A 26,427-nucleotide genomic window follows, 5' to 3' on the forward strand; every position below is an offset into this window, starting at 1 on the left:
TATAGCGCCCTCAAAAATTCTACAATGGAACAAAACCAGTCATGTCCATGGCATTTCATAGATATATAAATGACAGTGATTACACAAACCGATGATGATTAGTAAGTGTCCGAAATCTCAATTTGCTGCTCACTATAGAGTAAACTAGCGTACTGAATGTCTGCGACATAGGAGGAAGTGAATGAGTGAACGTTAGCATTTAGCTAAAAGCAGCGCTGTGCCTGAGTACAGCCTCACAGAGCTGCTTTAATGGCTGTAGACTCTAATTCTTGTTTTCCTTTCCTTAAAAGAGGAATAATTTTAAAAAAGTTTAGTTCATCAAATTTGTTATCAGTTGAGATATTTAGAACGTGTACTGCCTCTTCACCACATGGTTCTTTTGTTCAAGTGCCTGAAATGAAATTCTTTGATATGCCACATGTAAACAGCAGATGGACATCTACTCAGCTCAGTGTTGTAATGTTAGCATCTTTAATTGCCTGGCTGTGTGATCACTTCATTTCTAGAATGTTTTTGGACTATGGATTTGGATTATTTGGATTGTACATGGATTATTTTAAATTACATATTATATATTTGCTGAAAATTTAAGAGACATTTGTCTTTTATTAAATCTATTAATTTATATGATATTTACTTCAATTGTTTTTGGCACAATAAAAGATTATGACTCCTTGTCTTTGAAAACCAAAAACCAAGTCAGAAATCTTGGTGTAATCATGGACTCAAAGTTAAACTTTAATAGTCACATCAAATCAATAACAAAATCTACATATTATAATTTTAAAACCATCACTAGAATTCTTATTTAGGCATGACTTGGACAAACTTGTCACTTGGTCCTCATTCAGAATACTGCAGCCAGATTCCTCACAAAGTCAGAGAAAACTGAACTTAAAGTCTGTCCACTGGCACTGGTGTGTTATAGAATAGGGTTTAAATTCCTGCTATTTGTCTATAAATCTCTCAGTTACATACAGGACCAAAATACAAAGAGTCCAAAGTAAACATGGTGAAGCAGCATTTAATTGCTGGCACCACAAAGTTGGAATAAACTTCCACATGATATAAAACCTGTTCTGACTTTGACTACAGTTAAACCCTTTATGTTCTCTGCATTTGAATGAATCTTAAAGCTGCCAAATCAATATTTTTATATTACTTCATGGAAAAATTATTTTGTGTAATGTGAAAAGTGTCGCTCCCATTGACAAATCCACAGAACGTTATCACCAACTCAGTTCCCTTCAGCTCTACCGAGCTAGCACCTTTCATCATTGTTTTGGTTTACTCTTAGCACTTTTAATGGTCAGTATGAACAGGAGCAGCCTGGTTGCCAGAATAAAAGGTTGGCATTGTACATTTCTGCAAACCACAGATACATTTCAACACGTGTAATACATAGCATATCAACATTTCAACAATACGTATCTTGTCAACATTTCTAAAGTAACGTAGTTCACATGATCTATGTGAGCTGAGGAGGAGGAGGGGTCAGTGGATGGTTAGGAAGTTGGTTAGATGGAATAAAATTGGAAACCAGCAGAGAGCACGGTTTGAGACCACCTCAAAACCAATGTCCACTTCCTGTTTCAACTGACAAAACTGTGTGTTTTTAGTGAGATGTCAGGACATTTGCAGCCATTTTTATTTTGTTTTATTTTATTTTTTATTTGAACCCAAACCATGATCTTTCCCTAACTCTAACCAAGTGGCTTTTGTGCCTAAACTTAACCAGACGTTAACCACAGCGTTGTCACATCATAAAACATCGTTATTCAACTGACACTGAAACGTAGACATTCAACATATCTGTGGTAAAACGTACAATGCCAACGTTTTACTCTGGAAATTGGGTTAACAGGAGGAATGATTAAAGCAAGAAAAACATATTTCAATGTTCATTTGGGCTCCTGACTGTTGTTTTAAGACAGACTTGAAAAACTGTGAACCCGTCCTTTAAACACTCTTTATTTACACTGCACATAACCTACATCTGTACCTAACCAGTATTTACTATATTTCTCTTTTTTTCTCTTATTGATTGTTTTCCTTCTTAATGTTTTAAAGCATTTGTACATCAGTTGACACACCTGTACAAATAATTGAATAACTGAACACATGATCATATTTCAAAAGTTGTTACTTGAGAAACATTTACATTATACACACTGTATAATGCTAATGGGTAACATTTCAGAATTACAGTGAAAACGTTTAACTCCAGGGTTTTGGAGGGCCCTCCCTGTGTTTGGGTCCTGGGTACTTACTGTATACTTCCCTTCTCACTATTATACCACTGGTCTGAATACTGTGTGTTGTTCACCAGGGGTGGAGGGTAAGGGATGAGGAAGGGGTGGGTGACGAGGTCGTGTTAAAATGCAAACTTTTTGTTTTCTATTTTGCATTTGTCTAAAAAACAACAACAAATGGAAGACATTGGGTAGCACTGTGCATATTTTAAGAGAGCCTCAAGGGGACCACTTTGACATGATGAGAAACACAGTCATTTATGTGATCTTTGTGTTTAATGTCATTGACTGAACACTTCCTCAGGGTGGACACAGCTGTGCTGCACCCTGTCAGGAGGCCTGTCTCCTCAGCAGTACCCTGGTGTAGCAGGAATGTTTCCAGGGACTCTCATTATGCCAATGGGCCAGACAGAGGGAGCTCGTTACTCTCATGAGCAAGAAGACAACTCTAGGCTCCTATAAATAGCTGTTTAAAAATAGCCTTAGGCTCTAGTTATGACAAGGAGTCTCAGGGAGGTATTTGCCATAATGCAGCTTGATCAGCTTAAAGGCTGACAGGCAGACACCTACTGGGTCCAGATGAACCAACCAACACATCTTGAAGATGAACCCTAAACAAATGTACAATAAGTTGTCCAGATCAATTACAGTTGCCCCATGAAGCAGGGATTCACCTGCTTTTACCCAAGACATTGTGGAATAAAATATGTGGACGCAGACTTTTCACTGGTTTTCTGGAGTCTGAAGTCGTGTTTTATTCCTGCTTTCACTCAACAATATGTGACATCAGCAAATAGCGTGCCAAAAATAATCATTTAAGAGTAGTGTTGTCAGTTCCTAAGCAACACACACACACACACACACACGCACACACATACACACACACACACACACACACACACACACACACACATACACACACACACAAACACCTGCGTCATTTCCTACACTCAGAGGGTCTGACAGCATCCAATTCAGCGCTCCCTGCCAGTTGCGCACAGAGAAGCTCCGCCGTAGAGACGCAACAGACTCAGAGTTCATCCAGTGGACAAAATAAACACGGGGAAGGTCACATGTTATTAAGATGTACCGATTGATGATTTAATAACAAAGAAAGCCTTCTAAGGATTGTAATCTGCTGTCGGATATTACACTGGACACTATCTGAGTCGCTACAGCTCGTCCCGGTGAAGACTGCGATAAAGATTGCACGGATTAAAAGGAAACCGCAAAGAAAAAAAGGTCATTTACTTTGTTCACTGCCACAAGAAAAGAAACACTGAGTGGGAAGATGGTTTATTTCGGGCTGACACATCTTGTGCGGCGTACATCAATGCCGTTACGCGCGTAGATCACCGGTCACCTGTTGAAGTTGCCCGATGCGCGGTGAGCTGCTTCACTTTTTGCTTTCAAACGGGAGGATCGACTTGAACACCGCTTTCTACCAAATGATCCGTCCTCCGGTCTGTATGATGCACTGATTCTCCGTTATGTTGTAGGATGAGCGCTGATCTGGAGCGCGTTTCGCTCAACACATCACTGAACCCGGCCGGCTCGAGCGGCCGTGCGCTCTCGGCAAACGTCCGGAGGCTCCACAACGCTCTCAACCTGCTGCTCAGCGACCTGGAGAGAGAGCAGTTCATCCACTGCCTCAATGTGTACCACGCCAAGCGCAACGTCTTCGACCTGGTCCAAACTCTCAAAGTGATTCTCAACACACCCGGCAAACGACAGCTGCTTCCCATGCTGCGCCTGGTCATCCCGCGCTCCGACCAGCTGCTGTTCGACCAGTACACGTCCGAAGGACTCTACCTGAAGACAGAGCTGCTCCCCAGTAACGGCAGTGCGGAGGGGTTTGGAGACGAGGCCGATTCAACTCTGCAAAAATATGTCAGCTCCATCCACGACCAGCCCCTCACCTCCTCGGGCTGTCCGGACGGTTTCAGCGCCGCCGCGGAACAGTCGGCTCCGGTGGCGCCCCAGTTCTTCGAGAGCCCTTTCGGAGAGGTGCGTAAAGTCACCCTGACGCGTTCCAGGAGCCACGAGGGTCTGGGCTTCAGCATCCGCGGAGGGTCGGAGCACGGCGTGGGGATTTACGTGTCCCTGGTGGAGCCCGGCTCATCGGCCGAGAGAGAAGGACTGAGGGTCGGGGACCAGATAGTGACCGTGAACGACCTGATATTTGACAATGTCACTCACATAGAGGCGGTGAAGGTAGGACTGGACACATGTGAGCGCGTGCATGAGTTATAAATGGATGATTACTGATCATTTCTAAAGAAACACTCAGGATAATGTCTATGAGGAGTAGGATCCAATCACACAGAGAGACAGTGTGTGTGTGTGTGTGTGTGTGAGAGAGAGAGAGAGAGAGAGAGAGAGAGAGCGAGCCTGTTAATATGTAGACTATATGTTTGCACGTTATGTTTGCGTGTTCTAGATGTAAACACTGTATGCTTCAGGCATGGAGAACGGAAGCAGTGGGCCATGCAGTGCTGTCCTAGAAAACAACAGTAGTTTGTGACAGTGCTGCGCCTCCAGTCCAGCAACTTCCTCTTTATTAATTCTTCTACACCACTTGACTGTGGCTTAATGCTCCTGGCCTCTGGCACAGTGAACCAACATGTTCAGAAGCACACAGAGTAAATGCCCTGTTCTCTTTAAAGAAAAAACACAGAGGAAAACAACAGCAAATGGATAAAGCAGGTTTTCTTGCTGTTTTCTTCAGCCAGGGCTGGTGCATGATTGTTAGAGGGAACAACATGGGGAGGTATCAGCTGATTAATTTAATAGCTACTTGCACTGAGTGTGTGCAGCTAATAAGAGGTTGCAACAGTTATTATATATGTTTGTCACAAAGACTGAAGTGAATTACAGAATACTGAAACTTTAGTAAATGGACCACATCTGGAAACCACACACTAAAAGGCACAGTGCATGTATGAGGGATGATTACATTGTTTTTTTTTTTACCCAGATTGCAAATAACCGTATTTTTCTCACTTACCACACATGTGGTCATACTGTTGGTTTTATTTGTGCAGGTTAGGAGAAATCTGTCTCTAAGGTTTCTGTCTCCACCCCCAATACAATGGAGGTGAACTGAATTTCCTTTGTGGTGCTCACAGCATAGAAAAATGGCATTAACTTAATTCAAAAGCAACAAATTTTTCCAGAAACAACATCCTGATGACTTAATCCACAGACTGGATGAATGCAGTGGGTGATTCATGTGTTGTTCTTTAAAGCAGCGCCACCATTACATCAGTGGCAGAGTCAAACTGAACACATTTACAGACAGTGAAAGTAGAGATGTTTGGATTAATCACAGTCAGCAGTCCCCATCCAACAGATGATGGTAGTCTGTGTGAATGTTGAAGTTATTCAGTCTGAAAAAAGTGTGAAACTGGTTGAAAGACACAGGATTTAGGACAAAATAACAATACATACCGCTTCTGTACAACCTCCATCGTGTGGATGTGAATGAAACCAGCCTGCATTACATGCTAGCTTATGATTATAATTGATCAGACTTGCAAACCATGATTACTTGCATTAGAATCAGAAGAAATATATAATTAAAGTCCAGCTGCAGTTAAAAAATGTGTTTTGTTTGTTTGTAGTTTTGTAGTTTGTTTTCACATTCATCTGCTGAAGGAGGAAAGTTTCTCTGTGCTCACATTAAATCTGTATGAGAGTGATTTGTGACATCACAACTAGTTTGAAGCCAATCATGGTCCAGTATGCAACTGACAGAAGTGTGATGAGGAAACCTGAAGCCTCCAGTGCACATACACTGAGAAAGTGAAGTAGGAGACATATTGTGTCCATCACTTCAGCTTTTGGAATGAAAAATATTTGCATATTCATGGAAGATAGCTAGATAGATTCATATATAGTGGGATAAGGAGTAGATGTGAATTCTGAGGATTTTAATGAGGTAATTTCACTTTTTGTGGAAAAACAACATTAGAGCTGTATTTTTATTCAAAGCATAGTATTTTTATATATCTTAAAATATGTCTGAAGGGATCTTTAATTAATCAAAACTTAAACATGTGATACTGTAAAAGTGGAAGGTCAGTGGCTCACTATTGGCCTTGTGTAGGCAGACTGATTGTCCTCCTAACAAAAATGAGTCAAACCTTTCGGAAAATCCCCAGAAAACAACATTAGGTGACATTATTATAGAACCGCAGGGACCTCAGAGGGAGGAGGAGGAGGAGGAGGAGGAGGAGGAGGTTGAGGTTGATGGGTGAGACAAGAAAACTTCGGACAACAAGACAAGAGATCATTGTTCACTTTCCGTTTCATTCTTACAGTCAACATTTAACCATGACCACAGCTGTTCCTCAGATATTTTACTACAAAGTTTTATTCATAAGGACCTGTATGTATGTGTCATTGCAGGACTGACCTACATATAAAACCAAACAACAAAAAACAGTGATACTTATCAGATAATTAAACATTTTCCATCCAAAACCAGAACTGTGCTGCAGCTGCACCATATGACAGACCCGGGCACTTTCTTGGTTAATTTGGTTTTCGGCTCATTAGGCTAAATTCATACATCCCAACTTGAAAACGACTGCTCACCCTCACAGTTTGAGTGGCCAATTATTTTTGGTAACTTGGTAATTATTCTAAATTTGTTTGTGCATATGTACAACTAAGGTAAAAAAAAATCAACTAAAATTATAAGGGCCTTAAATCAGCTCCTGCTTATTTACCTCATCTTCAGGTCCAGTCTGTGGAGGATCCTTGCCTCAAAATCTGGTTTTAATACTTTTTATTATTTCAGTTGATATTATGCTTATGTAGTGCACATTTCTAAATATATTGGTGTTATATTAAATATATTAAATTACCACAAACTCCTATTTTGGATAGGATTCCAGAAAATATGTATTGATTGGTTTCTGGTGCTCTGGGCAGAATACTGTACAGCTACTATCTGTGATACACGTACTGAAAGCACTTGCTTGCTCTCTCTAGTAGGTTGACTTCCATGACACATTTTGGGTCAAGCAGTTTACTTTGACAACATGGCTGAGTTGAGGAGACTGCTTGGTCCTGCTTTCAAAGAGCATACTATATTCCAGGTCAGTGCTATAAGCCCTGGAGGAAATAAATGTATGCATTCATTGCTACAGCTTCAGGGCGCTACAGGGCAGTGGAAAAGAGGCACAAATCTTACAAACACCACCAAGCCTGAGGTGCACCAGATTATTTCCCCAATTTTAGGGCAAAATGATGTAAAAACAGTGTTCTCAGTTTGATTTTATGGACTGCAACTATAATGAATTGTGTTTTGGTTCATCTGTTGGCATGGCTGTAACTGACAGATCTGTTGTTCTAAAGGAAACACATGAGTCAACATGACAAGATGAGATGGCACTGGCTTTTCTGTGTTCCTGAATGTCCACATGGATACAACTTTGATTCTTCTGTTTGATGCAACAGAAACGATGATGTGAGAGAGGAGCAGGCATGTGGGAGGCAAAGATACTTAACAGAAAAGATCAGGCAAAGGTCTCCTGGCAGCAATATAAATATGTTCCTTTAATTAAGTTTAATGATGTACCGATGATGTACTGTTTTATTGTCCTGGATGCTAATGTTTTATTTGACACATGTATTTGGATTGTCTGTCTGTGGAATCTTTTTTATGACCTTGCAAGCTTTTCTCACTAAGTCAGAGTCTAATACACTCTACCTACGGCAATTTCCAATCAGAAACAACACTTCTCCTGGAGGCTGGATGGCACAGGCCTTGGGCGACATCTTATTTAAGAGCTAATAAAAAGGCTTTTTTACCTGCCTATACAAGGCTTTATTGAATCAGTCTAGAACCAGGGGAAAAACAAGAGCAACAACTCCTTTTTCCCTGACAGTGCTGAAGATGTGTTGCAGCTTATTTTGTTCACTCTCGCAGACAAACTGGCAATCTTGGATATTTGTGGCTTTATTTTAAGGGCAGACACCGCAGAGATCTTTCTGTTGATGGAACAGTTTGAGATTTTAGGAATTAGCTTTCTTAAGAGAGTGAGGTTGGCAGATTGATATTAACATGATGTCTGAAGACAGAGCTGTCATCAGGACATAGTTAGTTTAGCTTATCATAAACACTGGAAGCCAGAAGAAATAGCCAGCCTGGCAATCTGCCACACACTCTGTATGTTTAATGTTTCCTGGTGCAAAGACATACATACTGTATATTACATATTTTCCAGATGTTTATTATATGTATTCAATCTGATTGCAATACAAGAAATAACTGACTGAAATTTGGTTGATTTATCATCAGAAGCCAGAAAGAGAAGTAATGTGGGTTTAATTACTACACAGCATTTTCACATCCATATTGTTGAAATCAGATATAATGTGTCAAAATAATGTTATTTTTCCAAGCCTTTATCATTTCATACTAGTGTTTTTGAGTAACTTCCATGTTCACACCTTCATCTGTCAGAGGGGGTGACTGCAAACGTGATGGATCAGTGCTGTCACAGATCAGTGTGAACCTGTGTTCAGTACAACATGCTATCAAAGTAATAGCAGTATGGTGAGACATTACAACAAATACAGCTGGTTTTCTCCCTACTTTGATAACGCTTTAGAATACAGCTCGCAATTTACAGTGTAATTACTCCATAGTTATGGTGTAATCTTTTGTACTAATGGTGTAGTACAAAATAGTACAGTATGTACCAATACATATATGTAGGTACTAGGGGTGTGCCCGAATACAAATACATCATCAGCAAAGCACAAATAGTGGGTTTTATACAAATATTTGTTTCATACAAATATTTTAAAAATTATTTGTGGGGGGTATTTGCCAGAGATAAAGCTGAGTTACTGACACAAGCAAAGTGCTCCCACGGGACTCTCCATAACCTGTTGTTCCCCTTCTCCTTTCCACAAAGTTAGATTGTAAAAAATAAGCAATAAATTAAAAGAGCAAAGCAATAATCGCCTTTGAAGTTCCTCTCTACACATTACATGGTGTGCTGTCTCTGTGTTATGGGTGTATAAATAGTTAGAGGTCTGTCTGCAATGGGGCAATGAGTAAAGTTTTAGCTCAGTAGTCAGCGCAGTCGTCTATGATCTGGGAGACTCCAGTTCAAGATCCGATGTGGGGACCTCCTTTGTAAGGTCGTTTATTCATGAACACTTATTGTAACACTTTAATTTTCTAAAATTAAAAGTGTCATAAAAACAAAAACAGAATTTGTAAGCCTCTTTCCACTTTTATTCGAATACAAATACAGATACAAATAATTTGGCTGCCTCAACAAATACAGATACAAATACAAATACTGGGATCTCTGCACATCCCTAGCAGGGACAGGGGAACAAGATATAAATTATGGAATAAGGGGGTAACAATTTAGGAAATTACAAATTACTTATACTGTAGTTATTTTTTAACTACCAGGTACCTATTCTATTATTAGTATGTACGACCTACTGAGCAATAATCTGGAAATTTGGGAAGAATTTAGAGATAATTAATACTTTAGTTATTATTTAACTACTAGGTACCTGTTATGTTATTACAAGGTACAGTATGACCATAAAACTGAGCAAAGATCTGGACGTTTCAGGGAAGATGGAGTAATGACTTCTGTAGCACTTAATAAATCTGACGTGATTTTATTTCAAAATGACCTTATTACCAACAAACAGGCAAAATACATTGCTCCTTTTTCATTTGGGGATACTTAAAATAACTACAGGGTACATCTGTGCGTTTACTTCGGAACAAAGGTCCAGGGGACAGTGTGTTGTCATGGATACTGTCGGCCTCTAAGGACTGTCTCAGCTGTCATTCTCCTCACTAGCAAACTGCATCACTTGATGCTCGTTTATGGCACCTTGGCTCCGCCTGCCATCGGTGGACAGAATTCACCCACCAAAGATGTCACTCACTTGTGTGTAAACACATGTTGACAATTGTGAAGTCATTAAAGTGTTGAAAGACTTCTCCGTGGTCTTTGTTTTTGTTCAGTATCAAGGCTCCTCAAGGTCCTTTTTTCAGCTCTGTGCACGGCCTCCTTTCATCCCAAGAAATAAATGTATAGCTATAGCTAATATAAATATAGCTAAAGATAAAACATGAGGTATGAATCAGAATGCATATATATATAGTTCATATACTCTTCTGATTGCAAACTGTGTAGTTAATTTAGTTTGTTCTTTCTTGTTTTGAGGCATGTAAAATTTAAACCAACTGTTATGATGGTTGTTCCCCCATTGTTACATCTAGTTACAGTGTAATTACAGGGTATGCAGACTGTAATCTAAAGCACTGTTAGTTCCCCTCTTGTTATGTTTAGTTACAGGATAAGTACAAGAGATGCAGGCTGTCATCTAAAGTGTAACCAAAACCTTACATCCTTAACTTAATGCTTAATTTAACACATTTATTATTTAAAATACATTTAAAAAACTTTGATGAACAAATAGCATCAAATTCTTTATTTCTTTGTTTTTCTTGCATTGCTTCTTCATTTTATTCTTCTTTTTCATCTTCCTTTCCACTCCTGATGAAGATGACAAGATTGAGGTTGAGATGAGGGGAAAGAAGCCGGTGCACCGTGGCCATATGTTGACCCTATAGAGAGAAACTGTTAGTTTCAGTCTCTTGACCGTTATTATAGTGTGAGATATCTGGATTTCTGACAGTTATGATGTCTCCCACTTGGTGAGAAGCCATAAGAATCAAACTGTTGGCCACACAACTGCAAAGCCATCATGGCTACCATTCTAGATGTGAATAAATACAATATTAATGGGTAACATAAGGCTATACAGGAAATATAATTTCCAGTAATTGCTAGTTGCCAGCAAAGTCATCACAAATTAATGTCAGCTCCAATGAGTGTGTTGAAAGTTTAGCCAGTGCAGAAGCAAATTAGCTGCTGCTAAGCTAACAATTGCATTGGAGAGGATCACCCATTGGCTTGATCAATCATGTCTGAGTCTAAATGTAAACAAGACAAAAGGTATGTTTTTCTCTAAAACTATGGTACAACCTCCTAACGCTGATATTTTCATCAAGGTGAAAAAATTGACATAGTTACTGATTTTAAATATCTTGGTGTGACACTGGATCCAAATTTGAACTGAATTGAAACATGTTAAAAAAACAGTTAAAACCATACGTAAGTACATATGTACAACTTAGCAAATTTTAGACATATTAGAAACTGTCTCTCTTTGGACACAACCAAGATATTTATGCATGCTATGATTCTTTCCCACATGTCTTATTGCATCACATGTTGGGGGCAGGCTGGAGAAAGCCATAAAACCTCTTGAATCCTTATACAAACAAACTCAACAAAAAGCCAATGCATTTCCATCACTATAGGGTACTGGAGAAATACAATTTACTGAGCTTTGTGAATTTTAGATTATTCTCAAATTTGTTCCTAGTTTATAAAATGTTAAGTAGTTTGGCGTCTCCTCCACTATGTTACTTTGTGTACACTCGCTCAGTAAGTTCTATTAGATCCTCCAGAATATCCTCTATACAAGATTGTACCATTTTGTCGCACTGCATGTGGGCAGTCAGCTTTCTCTGTGAAAGCCACAACTCGGTGGAATGTCCTACCTGATGATATGAAGAACTGCAGTTCAATCAATACATTCAAGGCCAAACTAAAAACATTACTAAAGACCAATCAGCCCTGTGACCACTGAGTCTAGTTTGCATTGTTAGTTTCTGATTGACATTGTGGGTGTATGCGATGTGCTGTTGTGTGTAGCTTTGTATTTTGTATTTTGTATGGTGTGTTCTGTGTATTTTTTGCTTTGTACTGTTTGTTATTGTGCTGTTGTATGTTTTGATTGTAGGGGACTACGGACACAAATTAGCTTCGAGCTAACTCTGGTGCAGTGTATCTTTAATGTTTAAAACTGCACACTGTCCCAATCAATGAATCAAATCAATTAATTAGCTTAGTGTAGGTTGCTATGTGAATAAAATCACCTGAACATGTTTCAGCTTCTGTAAGACACAAACCCACAAGCGTTATACTGTATTACATTGAATTGAATGACATTACTATTAGAGCAATCATTAGTATTAGCTTGTAAAAACTGCAGGCTAACACTTTGCTCTTTCAGCTGGGCACAGCGTTAGCTTGGATATGAAGTGCGGTAGCTAACAAATGATTATCAAGCTAACAGTCCAACAGGATCTTTCTTTTGTTCAGTTATTGCTACATTTGACATGAGCCACAAACCAGACAATTCTGTGCCAATAAATATATTCAGATTATTACTAACCATATGTTTGCTGTAAAGTAGGTTAGCAGGGAACAGATTGGGTGTGTTCCCTCATCTCATCAGCGTACACCTGTAGGGTGGGCGGGCGGAGAGCCTTTTCCATTACTTTATAGAAAACACTCCGTCGCCCCCTGCTGTGATCTGATATGAATGAAGTGTACCCATTCAACTTTGATGATGCTGATATGAAAGGTTATAAGTCACAACTGTAATAAAAAATAACATAGTACTTTTGCATTATTATCATCTTTATGGCATTGCTTTTATTGTTCTTCCTATCCAAATCTTTGTCACTTCTTTGATTTACACTTTGTATTTTGCCTGTTTGTTGGTAATAAGTTCATTTTGAAATAAAATCACATCACATTTATCATGTGCTGCAGAAGTCATCACATCTTCCCTGAAGCTTCCAGATTTTGCTCTGTAGGTCGTACATACTCTGTAATAATCGAATAGGTACCTCGTAGTTAAAAAATAACTACAGTATAAGTAATTTGGAGTTCCTATATCGTTACCCCCTTATTCCATAACTTCTGTAGGGGAATGAGGGTCAGGCAACTGCGACCTGGAATGAGTGCTGGGCCGCGGTGACCTGTACCGATGCCAAACATGTCAGTCCACCAAACCGAAACAGGAGACATCTGGAGATATATTGGAAAGAGGCAGAATACCACACACACACACATAGTATAGAGACGCCCATTCACATGTGTGTGTGTGTACTACACACACACACACATAGTACAGAGACGCCCACTCAAATTTGGTTAAAGTCCAAAGTCAAGTAAATTGAGAAATGTCCCAACATTCTTCTTTAGAATTTGAGGGTGCCAAAAAGTCTGGCAAAAACAGGACGAGACTTGTCATGCAACATGAACACATACACACACATAGCCTGTCTTCAGTACAAAAGGCATGTCACGTTCTGTAATGTTGTCTACGTTGTTGGTGAGCCGTTGTGAAATAAAAGAGATTCCCCATCTGACACCTGTGTCTCGACCATCTGATTCCTCTGTTGACCGCCTCTTTCTGCCACAACACTTCACATCTTGTTCCCCTGTACCTACATATATGTATTGGTATGTACTGTACCGGTACACCATTAGTACAAAAGATTACACTGTAACTGCGAAGTAAGTACACTGTACATTGCAGGCTGTATTCTAAAGTGTTATCTCTGCTACTAGCCTTTATGCTAAGCTAGGCTAACCACATCCTGATTCCAGTTCTGTACTAACACACAACTCACACTCAGACAGACAGCAAATAAGCTTATTTCACTAAATGTCGAACTATTTCTTTAAGGTAAAGGATTGTATTGCATAGTTGTGTATCTGATATTGTTACCCCCTTATTCCATAACTTCTGTAGAGGAATGAGGGTCAGGCTTAACCATAAGCAGTAAACTGGGAAATAAGCAGTAAACTAGGACGAGTGTACTGTTCCAATCATTTGTATGCTGATGACATCCAGTTATACTCTTCCTTTACACCTGATGAGCTTGCTAGACTGTCTGTATTGAACAACTGTTTATATTCAAGTAAGAACTGGACGGCAAATAATTTCCTGCAGTTAAATGCAGATAAAAGTCTTTATTATTGCTCCTGATAACCTTCACTCAGTGATCAGTCAGAACCATGGTGCCTTATCCTCGTCTTGGTCAAGTCTGCATAATCTTGTGGTGTTTTTTGACCAATCCATGAGTTTTGATGCTTATATTAGGACGCTGACTTGACGCTGAATCACATCTGCTGCTGCTAGGCTTTTAACACAATCTAACAGGTGGTCACACATTACAACTATTTTAACTATTGCTGCTCCTGTTCATTTTGGAAGAGAGCTGTACATGGCCAGGCTCCACATTATGTCATGGACCTTCTACACCCCCACATCATATGCCGAGCTCTTAGGTCCTCTAACGAGGGTCTTCTAAGTGTCCCTTGGACATGTTTTAAGACTTGTGGAGATTGTGCATTCCAGTCGGCAACATCTAAGCTTTGGAATAGTCTCCCAGTAAGTCTGAGGTCTCTGGACTCTGTGGACTCTTAAAAAGCAGTTAGAAACCCATCAGACAGGCATTTAGGTAGCATGTGGTATTTTATGTGTTAACTTGTGTTTTATGTCTGTTTCCCCTTGTGTGTTTTGTCTATTGTTTATCTTTGTTTTATTTATTTGACTATGAAGGACTTTGCAACTGGTGTCAGTGAAACGTGCTATATAAATGAACTTTACTTATTTGCTTTTCATTGAAGACTCTATTAATATTCAGAGGCATGTGAACACGGCTAATATTTCCAGTTCCTGCTAAAGGCCGTAGTTCTCCCCTTGCTTTAGGTCCACATCTTCACTCTCATTACAAGCTGAGTAATTCATTACAACTTTTAATGAGGCTGCTAATGTTTAAGGCCTGCTGCACCAAGACACTTCCTATTGTCTGAAGTGTGACTTCAAAGCTGTTTACCAGCAGGGTGGTAAAGGCCAGCAAGCTAGCTGCATACACAAAGGACCTCATTTGTGAAGATAAGTCTATTTAATGTAGACTTAGTCTGGCAATTCTGTAAGAATAGTGTTGTGAAGAAATACTTTGGAAAGTAATGAGTTTACGTAGCTAGTAACAGATAACGTTTTGTTAAAAGTTATTCATCAAATAAGATTAGAAATGTATTATACAGAAAGGGAAATTTGTTTTTTTATAACCTGGGTTTTGTTTTTTTTTGTTGGTTTGGGTGTGATAACAATGCAGTCCACTAGAAAAACACAAACAGCAGACAGTTAGACAGGTTGCAAACAAATACCCACTTGAACTTTAGTAAGTTAATCACTTGTTTGGAAGATAAAGTGAAGTGTCCATTACGGTCACCTAGTGCATTATAAAACATTGTCCTTACCAAACCACAGTGGCTACTGCAGGTCATAGTTAAACTGTAAAATTTAATAGACATTTACAAGTGAGAGTGTGGGTAATAACTGTGGTCCAGACTGAAATATCTCACCAACTATTGGATGGATTGCCAACAATTGTTACACAGACATTCATGCTCTCTAGAAGATCTAGTTATCATTTGTTTTGATGAAACGTCTCAACAACACAGGATGAATTGTAACAACTTATCCCTTAACTGATCCCTTAAAGGTGCCATATATGAGATTTAGAACATTAATATAGCAGCAAACAACTATTTGCTATGTCAAGATATAGTGGAGTAATGGCATTCTGAGCAGAGAATGAAATCACACTCCTCTGTGTGTTCTTTGTTTTGGTAGCTGGTCCAGCTGCACGTGCATGTTAGTGCATGTGAATCCCTCCCTATGAAGCTGTTGGCTGTTTATAAAGAGACTAATGGTAGAGACTGCTTCCCCCCTCCCGTCCTGTTTGGCTGGTTGTGATGTGGTGGATGATGTAGTGGATGATGTACTGCGAGCTGGGTGGGGCTTGGTTTTGGCCCATCCATTTTCAACATGATGGCCAGGTCACAAACTTTCTCACATTACAGCTAAATTGTACATTAAAATATGTTTGCAGTTACAGAATCTTGATCCATATTTGATCAGCACTGCCTAGTTGACAGTTTGATCTGAGTTTTGTGTGTTCAGGGGCTGCCTTCTCTGTGTTTCACAACACGTGAAGGGAACATGAAGGGAAGCGGGAGGGGGAAGGTTTGGCCCACGCGCCCATTTGTTTTGGTCTGAGATGGCAGTGCTCTAGTGCTATATGCAACATCTAGTGGGACTAAATGTTGCATATAGCACCTTTAAGTTTTCATGTAGCTCCATCATCAAGTCATTTTTTTATTTGTACAATACTTTGGACATTCCCATCAGCCTCAGCTCTACTTTGTGTTTAGTAATAATTAGCAAATGTCAATTAGCAAGCTATCACGGCAGGATGGTGGATGTAGTAAACCTGGCTAAACATCAGCATGTTAGCCTGGATCCTGGATCCTACACCTCCCATAATGCAACTTGATGGCATCTTTTCATTAGACCCTCCCTGCCTGATTAAGACCCACATCTTTCAAATTTGTGGTCTCCAAGTCCAAGCTGAGATAACCCTGATGACATCATCAGAGAATATTTTCTCAGGCTTAACAAAGCTCCTTCAGAGCCACAGAAGACATTATACAACTGTTTTCACATGCTGAGAAGTTTTATTTCCTCTGACAGGTAAAAACTATAATAGTTATTAACACTGGATACTTGTGGATCTGACCAAAGTGTCAAATCACACAAACTCTTGAATGTTCATTATATCAGAGGTCACTCACTGTTATACTGTAGTGGATTAATGCTGTTGTAAGCTCCTCTTTACAAACTGATAAGAAATGAAGCTAAGCTGTCATGTGATCAGAGTTTGTGCTTTTTCCTAATCCCAAATAATGTGCACATGCACATATGCAAAACTCTTATGGAAGTTGGTGTTTCTTTTGTGGATTTGCACACACACACATGCACACAGAAAATATTTTACTATAGGCAAAATAAGCCTGGTCTGGTGAAAAGCTATTTTCTAAAAGCTATAATTCTTTATCCTCTGCCTCCTCTGCCCATTCAAGAAACTTCCTGTGCTGAAATCCCACAGCTCAGGAGCAAACAGACCTCCAAACTTGATGCTATTTATACACCAGCAGGCACAAGGGCAAAGACCTTTATCTAGAACCCTCACAGAGTAAAAAGTTAATATAAATGCCTGAGAGAAAACACAGTAGCAAAGTGACATAAGAAGGATAAAAGCAAAATTTCTGAAAGTGAGAAACATTTTTATCTACATAGTGTTTGTGGAGCTGTTTGACCTATGACCTGCTTGTATTAATAGAGGCATTACTTTAATGTGCACCAAAATGAGAACCATTTCTGTTCTGACTACAGAGCTAAACTCACATATTGAGTATGCTGTTTTCCATTTCCATATTGGCCACCTGGGCTCGCTCATCACTATGCACCGTAGGGCTGTTGTCAACCAAATAAAATCATAGTTGACTGAAATCGTACATAATTTTCAACTAATCGATTAGTCGCAGAAGCGGGGGGATCACGCATTTCTCCATTCTCTATTTCTCTGTTTCTCTTCAGATTAGGCTAACCCAACAGGGGTGTTTTGAATTCACCCCTGTTTTCACAGGTAATTTGTTTGTCCGTCCCTCCCGCCGCAGGAAATAATGGATTAATCCTGGAAAGCTATTGCTAGCTAAGCTAGCACTTTTCTCCTTGTGAAAGTAACACAACGATTATTCGACCAATGAGAATTTGGTTGGACAAGAGCATATAGACCAACTAATTGAGCAGTCAACCAGGAGACTACAGCCCTAACTCACTGTGATCAGGACAATGATCCACACAACATACAGTATTCCTCTTGCTATCATTTCTTCAAGGTTGTTTAAACAGAAATATGAAATCCCTCTTCTATCAGTTATATTCATGTGCCGCTATGCAGCATCAGATGGGTCACAGTGATGTTTTAGGCAAAAAAGGCTATTGGCTACAGACAGACTTGTCATACTCACATTCACATCTATTGCAATTTTTCAAGTGGATACTTGTTATTGTAAATATGCTTTTGTTCAGATTCAAAACTACATGTAAAATTTTACTCAGGGGAACTGGAACAACTCAAGCAGTGTTCAGAGCCTGACTGGGATTGGAGGCATGGGGGTGGATATATAATACTCACTGGATTAGATCAGCCAAAGAGATTTTTCAAACATTGTATATTTCGTTAAGTTTGATAGATACATTTAAACATAAAGAGCATATATATTCTCAGAGAATTATACTATGTGGGCTGGCAGGAGGTGTGGTCAGGTCTTCGTTGGTGGGATATGGGGCTCTGTTGCTGATGAGAAAGAGGATGTCCATTTAGACATCATACAATACATGTCGAGTCATCTGGACTTGTGTGAGGTGAAGGCAGGAGGGAGGGAGAAGTCTTGTCAGATAATGTCTGCAGTACAGGAGCAAGCACAGAACAGACTGGTACAGAGCTGTAGCCCGGTCGTCAAAAGGCACTGATCTAACCTGACACTGAATCCACGCACACAATAATTACGCATAGATACACAAAACGATATAAAAGCAGCCCATAGCGATTATACATACCAACATTCCACCACACGTCTAGATCCATAATGTTATATGTTTGCTCTAGGCTACAGTGTCCTTACACAGTGAGCCTCATGCCAGGACATTTTAATATTTATCCTAAACCTTTCTTACTTTTTTCTGAGGTCTGTTCATAGGAATGTTCCAAGTTGGATTCATCAAACTCTCTTAACTGAGCAAACTTGTCGTAAATCACTTGTTTCAGCCTGATGAAGGTGACCTGTTCATGAAGACGTGTGTGTTTGTGAGATTTCATCACTAGCATGTTTGACAGACCTAAAATTTTCATGTTAGGGACCTGTTCTTCAACAAAACGTTCCCAAAGAGTAAAAAAAGAATTTCCCACACAGGACTTCATGTCCTGCTTCCAGAAATCAGCAAACAACTTCAGCAGTGCTAGTAATAGCACTGGACCCAAAACAGTTAGAAAATATGAATCCATCAGAGCAGCGCTGTACTGTGACAAAAATAAAAAGGGAATGAAGTTAGATGCTAAAAATGTCTTTCTAAATCAAAGCGCTCTGTGACTAATGAAATGCGGTCATGTGACAGTCACAGCGATATTAGAGGAGGGTATATTATAGTCTACACTAGGTGATGTTACACTGTCAGCTGCAATACAATATGATACTGGACAGAGAGCTGCAGAGAGACACAGAGGCAGCTGTTTACAACTACTACTGAAATGTGCCGACACATGCTGATAAAAATCATAATTTCTAGAAACAAAACTCAGCATGATGATCTGGAGAACATAACACAACAGATCTTGCTCAAGCATCTGAAACAACAGCGGAAACAGGCGGCAATGACACCCGCTTTACACAGTGATAGTCAGCTGTATGTAGATGAGAAAGCAGGCATAACTTTTCTTAAGCTCTCTTTCAACTCTTCACACACCTTCGTCTGTCACTTTTTATTTGTTCAACCAAAGAGAGATTGTCCGAGAGTGTGCCTTCATCTGTACGATTCATTGTGTCAAGACTATAAAGACAAGTGACGGGATCGGGGAGGCAGTGCGATGCAAACAGACTATTTGGAACAAGTACAAAGACTTTTTCCCTTTCTGTATGCTTTTGGCGGAAGCATACTGAGACCTTCAGTACTCAGTGTAGTGTGGAGCCTTCTGCTTTGTGTTCAGTGTTGCTCGCATTATGGACAGTCTGGTCATTGATCTGTCCATGGCTTGCTTACCAATCTGTCACTCTCACCGTACGTTCTGCTTCTCTTTGTCAAGAGCTGTCACCTTGACTTGTCTTGCTACACTTGTGTAAACTCCTTTTATTTGTTTTGCATACCTCTAACTCTTTTTTTGTCTCCCTCACTCCATTTTTTCTTTGTCTCTCTCTCTCTCAGGCTTCTCTCTTCCCCCTGGTGAGAGTTCTGTATTTTTAAAAAAAACTCTGACAGAATATTAAACCCAGACACTCTCCGCAGAGGAATGTGTTTCAACAAAATCAGCCTTGCCACATCAATTTTAAATTGGGAATAGATATTCGTTGGGCATTCCAGTGATGTTTGCTCTGCAGAGAGAGCATCGATCTGCGTCTACTTATTTCTGTGTGAAATTAGGATTCTAGGAGACAATTTTTAGCCACAGTAGCTGCATGGCTCTATGGATGGCATTTTTTGTTCAGCATGTTCACATGCTGACATTAGCATAAGACTACATCTACTTTAAGCCGACTCAATTTGAGCAAAAACAACATGCATCCATAGCAGGATGAACAGTGGATGAAGCGGTACTAAAATTTCCATAGTGTGACTGGCAGTGTGTGTGGACTCACAAATAACTGTGGGAATATATAAGCTAGTGTGTTTGCAACCAAGCTAATGGCAACTATCAAGTTAGCATTATTTTAAGCTGCAGCAGCAACAAACTAATATAGATGAACCAGATGGTTTAATGTTAAAAAAAAACAAAAAAAACCCAAACAATTTTAGTGTCACTTTAGGGAACAAACAATTATCAACTTACATCATAGTCTTTTATTTAACTGATTATTATTTGATAAACAGTCACCCAGTCTGCCTGCTATCTTCAGCATGGGGGGTTTGTTTGTTTTACTACCTGCATATCTTGAGTGGGTGGTGGTTTGATGGTTGCTTCATGTTAACAGTAACAGTTGTGTCGGTGTTCACCAGTATTGGGCAGGAATACATTTCTTCATAACACATTATAATACAGTATAATTACTTTTTTCAGTAACAGTAGTGTAAGGGTTTACATTTTGAAATTCAGTAATTATATTACAGTAACTAATCCCAGTAATGCTCCTTTACTTTTACACTTGGGGGTGGGCATGCTTGCTGTCTTACTGGGATTAATGGAGGGTTGATATCAGTGTGGTCCCTTTGTTCAGCTGACAGACTGCCCCAGAGGAGGAGAGATGCGACTGGCAGTAATTCCATTTTCTCTTATTCACATGTTGTGTGTTCTTTGCTGGCTTGCTAATGTTAGCCACGGGAAATTCTTCCAAACTGTATCCTGCCTGCTTGTTAAACTACAAACGTCTCATTTTATATTTCTACATGTGTTACATACAAAAAGAGCAGGATGTGGCTGTGGATGAATGAGCTGTTTAAATGAAACTTTGATGGAGCTGACAGCTTTTGCCGCTAAGTAATAAGTAATGTAATAACTTTTACAATGAGAAATGTGTAGTCAATGATTAATTACAATTTTCAAGTACCTTGCCTAACACTGATGTTCACAATGTTCACCAGAGAAGAAAATGAGCATTCCTAGAATCTACAAGAGAGGAAGGGAAGCCAGTCTGAGTGCACTAACAGGCGTAAAGTGATGGAAAGTATCCATAAACGCTCAGGGGGCTGTGTAAATACTATATCAGAATTTGAGATATGGGCATTTGATTTGATTTATTGATTGGGACAGTGTGCATTTTTAATTATTAAAGATGCACTGCACCGGAGTTAGCTCATCCGTAGTCCCCCACAATCAAAACAGCACAACAACAAACAGTACAAAGCAAAAAACAAACAAACAAACAAAAAAAATACACATAACACATAGTTGTACTTTATGGTTTTAACCGTTTTTTTTAACATATTTCTTAAAGTTCAAATTTTGATCCAGTGTCACACCAAGATAAAATTTCAGCGTTAGGAGGTTGTACCATGGTTATAGAGAAAAACATACCTTTTGTCTTGTTTACATTTAGACTCAGACATGATTGATCAAGCCAGTGTGTGATCCTTTCCAATGCACTTGTTAGCTTAGCAGCAGCTCACTCAGCTGTTTTTGCAAGTGTGTACACAACGGTATCATCTGCATACATTTGTAGTTCTACATGATGACACTGTTGAGGGAGATCATTAATATATTGGCCAAATAATAGGAGACCTAACACTGACCCTTGTGGAACACCCATTGTGCACTTCATGTACCTGGACAGTGTGTCACCAACTTTAACACAATGAATCCTATTAAATTAATATGATGACATCCATGCCAGTGCTCTAGATGAGAAGTTAAATTTAGAGAGTTTTGACATTAAAACATCATGATTGACTGTATCGAATGCTTTATGCAGATCTAAAAATACAGCACCAACTACTCCTCCTTTAACAAGTCTTGATTTAATTTGCTCTATTAAGTGCAAGGTAGCAGTTTCGGTGGAATGATTTGCTCTAAAGCCAAATTGCATACAATGTAGACCAAAATTACTTGTATTAAGAAATGTTGTCAGTTGTTTAATGACAACTTTCTCAGCAACCTTTGAGAGTACTGGCAGTATACTTATTGGTCTTTAGTTACTGGCTTCAAGGCGGTCTCCAGATTTAAAAATAAGCGTGACAATGGCACATTTCCAGTCATCAGGAAAGAAGCTGTGATTAAAAGACAAGTTAATTAAATGAGCAATAGGGGGAGTTAAAATATCTTTGTGTGATTTGACAAACATGTCAAATTGGAAAGCATCTTTACTTTTGGAGCTTTTTAAGGAGCTGATGATTTGTTTACTTGTAACTCATTAGTCTCTACCAGCTCGAAAACCTGGCGTGTAGCATCTATAGGAACAATATCCAGTTTCTTTTTTGTAATTTTTTTTCCTAACTCATTTACAGACTCAAGAAAAAAAAATTAAAGACAGAAGCAACAGTAAAATGATCTTCAATTAACTTTCCCTGTACTTTGAGTTTAAAATCTCCTAAAAATTTTGGGTCCCTCCTTGCGAGATTATCAATGTTTTTTCAGATCAATTTACTGTTGCCTTTTGCCTCATTCAAAATATTGAGATAAAAAGGAGATTTAGCTTCTCTTAGCTCTTAACTTTGTTCCTTAAACCAGCATGTCAGTGTCTCTTCTAGTTTTAATTGCCTTCCTTAGTGCAGCATCTCTCGATTTCATTAGTTTCCACAAATTTTCATTAAACCACGGTAAATTGTTTTTAATTTTAGATTTTATCTGTATCCTCACATTAAATCTTTCCCTCACAGAGTTGATTCTGTGAGTAAAAGTTTCACAGCCATAGTCCAGATCATCAGAGGACAGTACATCATCCCAGTTCAAGCTCTTAATTTCATTGGTAAATTCTTCTTGCTTAGCTCTGGGTATGCATTGAAGGATCATTGTCTTAGTTGCTGTGGTCTTAAATCTACTTTTAGTCAGTTTTCTCGCACATAGAGTTAGGTAATGATCTGATAAGCCAGTGATTAAATTTTTTCTGGTTTGTTAGTAAATATCAGATCAATTTGTGTACTGGAGCATTTTGCAATCCTAGTTAGGCCTTTTACTAGTTGTTCTAGTTGGAATTTCTCTGTGATCATTTTTAGTTTTTTCCTCTTAGTTTTATCCTCCCAGTTCACATTAAAATCACCCATAAGTAATAATTCTTTGTTGAGACTGCACTCTTTCAAGACTTCTGTGAGTTGATCATAGAAAGTGTCATCTGCAGAATGGGGCCTATAGATACCTATGATGTTAAAAGACATTTGCTGGGATCACATTATTTTTATCCCAACATATTCTAATGTGTTACCCGCATTATAAACCACACGTTTACATTTGATGTTGTCTTTCCATCAGGTCTGTCTCTTCTGAAACATTGGAATCCGGGCACCGTGAACACACTCGCAGGAGTTGTTTGTTTCAACCATGTTTCAGTCAGACAGAGAAAGTCCAGATTTGAGTCAGACACAAGATGAGTCAGCTAACTGCTCTTTGCAGTAACGCTTCTGATGTTAAAATGTCCACCGAATAGCCCCCTCGGTTTCAGCTTTGGGTCCCATAAGACTTTTGCATGATTGACAGTTTGGAAGGTTTTGAATAACTTCTGCCTCCTCACTGCAGGGTTTCGACACACAGTGGTGTCAGCAGCAGGTTTTGTAAGAGAGACACTGGACCTATCAAGGTTTCCACAGCCTGGTAGCGAAAAGTTATTCATGGAGCCATCATGCCTGGTGTTAACAAAGTTTAGTCTGTTAAGGGAGAAGCCCGACTCAGAAAGTTGCTGCTCATTCATCACTGGCACCAGAGGAGTCCCAGACACACTTGGGCACAAATCAGCATCGAAGTTCTGCAGCTCTCCAGGGGTCACTGGTCCAGGATTTAGCTGAACATCTCCGGAGAGCAAGATCAGCATGAAGAGGAGACCTGCTATTCTCTGAAATGGGGTGGCAGATGACCAGTCCATTGGATCAGTGATTTGCTCTGGTACCTGGGCTTGCCTGTGCGGCAGGACAGAGGAATAGATTGCAAAATATCCCAGTAAGTTATGATGAAAACCCACTGTAGGAGTGTCAACTGGCCATGAGCCAGCATTTGTCCCAAGCTCAATCACTTGGGGTCCCAATTGTTTTCCATCAGTGTTGATTGCTCTGGCCAGAGCAATCAACACTGATGGAAAACACGTACAGGCAATACAGCAGTGAATACCTACGGTGGTCCAAAAAGCACTCCATGAAACACAGTCCAGGTGTTTTTGCTGATGACAAACTGCTTTGAACTTGACGCAGTTTTTGACAGGCATGCTCTGTGGTACGATAAACGGTCTCGGATGACAGTCCTATGTCGCAATCCCATCCAGGATCTCAGTGGCTAGAAGGTAGAAGCTCCTCTTAAGCCCCTCAGCACCAGCTCGGTGCACCTGGAACCTCCTCTTGACTTCAGTGGGGAGAAAAGGCTGCCATCCGGGTGGGTAGGAACCCCAGAAGATCCATGTGGCCAGGTCTGTTTCCTCTGATGTTGAGATGGATGTACAGATGGTCTTACTTGATGTTTAATCTGATGTTTACATTTGAAAACCAGGACTGGGCTGTTAGCAGAGTCGGCAGGGGGGTTAGCTGATCATCTCCCCATCCCAATGAGTGACCCCCAGTCATATGCCATCATTTCTTGAGTCCAGGGTGCATAGAGAGGCTCCAGCATGCATAGATTACATTACCAGCAAGGATCCTTTAAGTTTTCTTCTTGTTTTCAAAAGAAAATACTCTTCTGTTGAACTCTTCTTGTTTATGTGCATTTACACCCCACTGCAGCCATGCATTTAGCTTGAAACACCATATTTGCATCAGAAGAGTATGGTCTTGACCTGCTCTATGTGAAAAGTGCCTTGAGATGACTTTTGTTGTGATTTGGCGCTATATAAATAAAAATTGATTGATTGATTGAATTGAGAACATGCACATTCTCCTATGCAGTCTACAGGGAATTTGTCCTTTAATGCTATGTTGACTGCATCACTCCACCTCAGCTGCACATGCAAGGTCTTGTGGGATTTGCTGTCATCATTTTGAATAAAAGCTTGTCAGAGCAGCACTGCTCTGGCACAGGTACAATGCAGCAGAGTAACCGTGCTTAATGACTGTTGTTGTTTCATGTTAATCTTGTTGTGGTAATCAGGTTGTCTTGCAGGCGTACTATGATGGCTTTTGTGTGTTACTATTATTTTATTTTTATTTAATGGGGTACCAGGCAGGAGATATCCTTACAAAAGTCTTTTAGTCACACACACAAAAAAGAAAATCAGCCAACACAGGACATACACCTTAAATGTAAATTAAATGGCTCATACAACTTTAAAATAAAGTAGATACTGAAAAAAATAAACACAACTTTGCTTTTCAATTATTAGAAAATGTTATCATTAAAAAATTAACCTAACCTTCTTTTTTCAATAAACCAAACAAAATACAATTGTGAGTTTCTGTGTGATTAAGAGTTCATTTCACAGTCCATAAAAAACAAAAATAAAAAGCAGATGTATATCACTCCAACAAAACGAAACCAGAACAGTCTCTCAAGGTTTGAGGGGAAAAGATGTTAATGTTAACTCACGTTAACTCACGTTAACAGGAAAAACAGTCAGTAATATCAGTCAGTCAGACCAGCAGCAACAGCCAGCTCTGATCACTGATCACTTCCACTGTAGTGTGCTTGGCTTGTGTTGAATTGAGCTGAACAAGGGGCTAAACTACCTTGACTTTTTCTCTACCACAGTTTGCAAAGATATTTTGCCGGCACATCTCATGTCCTCCGAGGAAGGCGTGCACACTTATGACACAGTGGGACGTCATCCTAGGCGCCCCAATGGCTGGCAAAGCCTCCCCTTGCCAGCCATCGGGGCACCTAAAGTGCGCTGGGCAATTATACCGCTCAACCTGTACTTTGCTGACTCATTACAGTATATATATTGGTATAGATGTTTCTGGGATTTCATCCTCATTAAATGTCTCCCTACAGCTTTGACGAATAGGCGGGCATCTCCTGGATGCTGGGCTTGAGACATAGAGAAGTGGGGACGTTTTGTAACAA

The 26,427-nt window shown here is 39.6% G+C and overlaps 1 protein-coding gene across 2 annotated transcripts in view; it reads left to right on the forward strand.

Moving 5' to 3' along the window:
• The first annotated feature begins 2,705 nt into the window (after nt 1–2,705).
• whrnb (whirlin b) overlaps nt 2,706–26,427 on the forward strand; it is a 98,379-nt gene continuing 74,657 nt past the window's right edge. Inside the window, exon 1 of one of the 2 annotated variants that reach the window (XM_044363066.1) lies at nt 2,706–4,466. In XM_044363066.1, the coding sequence (XP_044219001.1) occupies nt 3,753–4,466 (714 nt within the window). In that variant the 5' untranslated portion in view covers nt 2,706–3,752. The remainder of the gene's footprint in view (nt 4,467–26,427) is intronic. The other variant, XM_044363075.1, reaches the window with a different exon arrangement.

The sequence above is a fragment of the Thunnus albacares genome, chromosome 2 (genome assembly GCF_914725855.1).
Source record: "Thunnus albacares chromosome 2, fThuAlb1.1, whole genome shotgun sequence".
NCBI classification, from domain to species: domain Eukaryota; kingdom Metazoa; phylum Chordata; class Actinopteri; order Scombriformes; family Scombridae; genus Thunnus; species Thunnus albacares.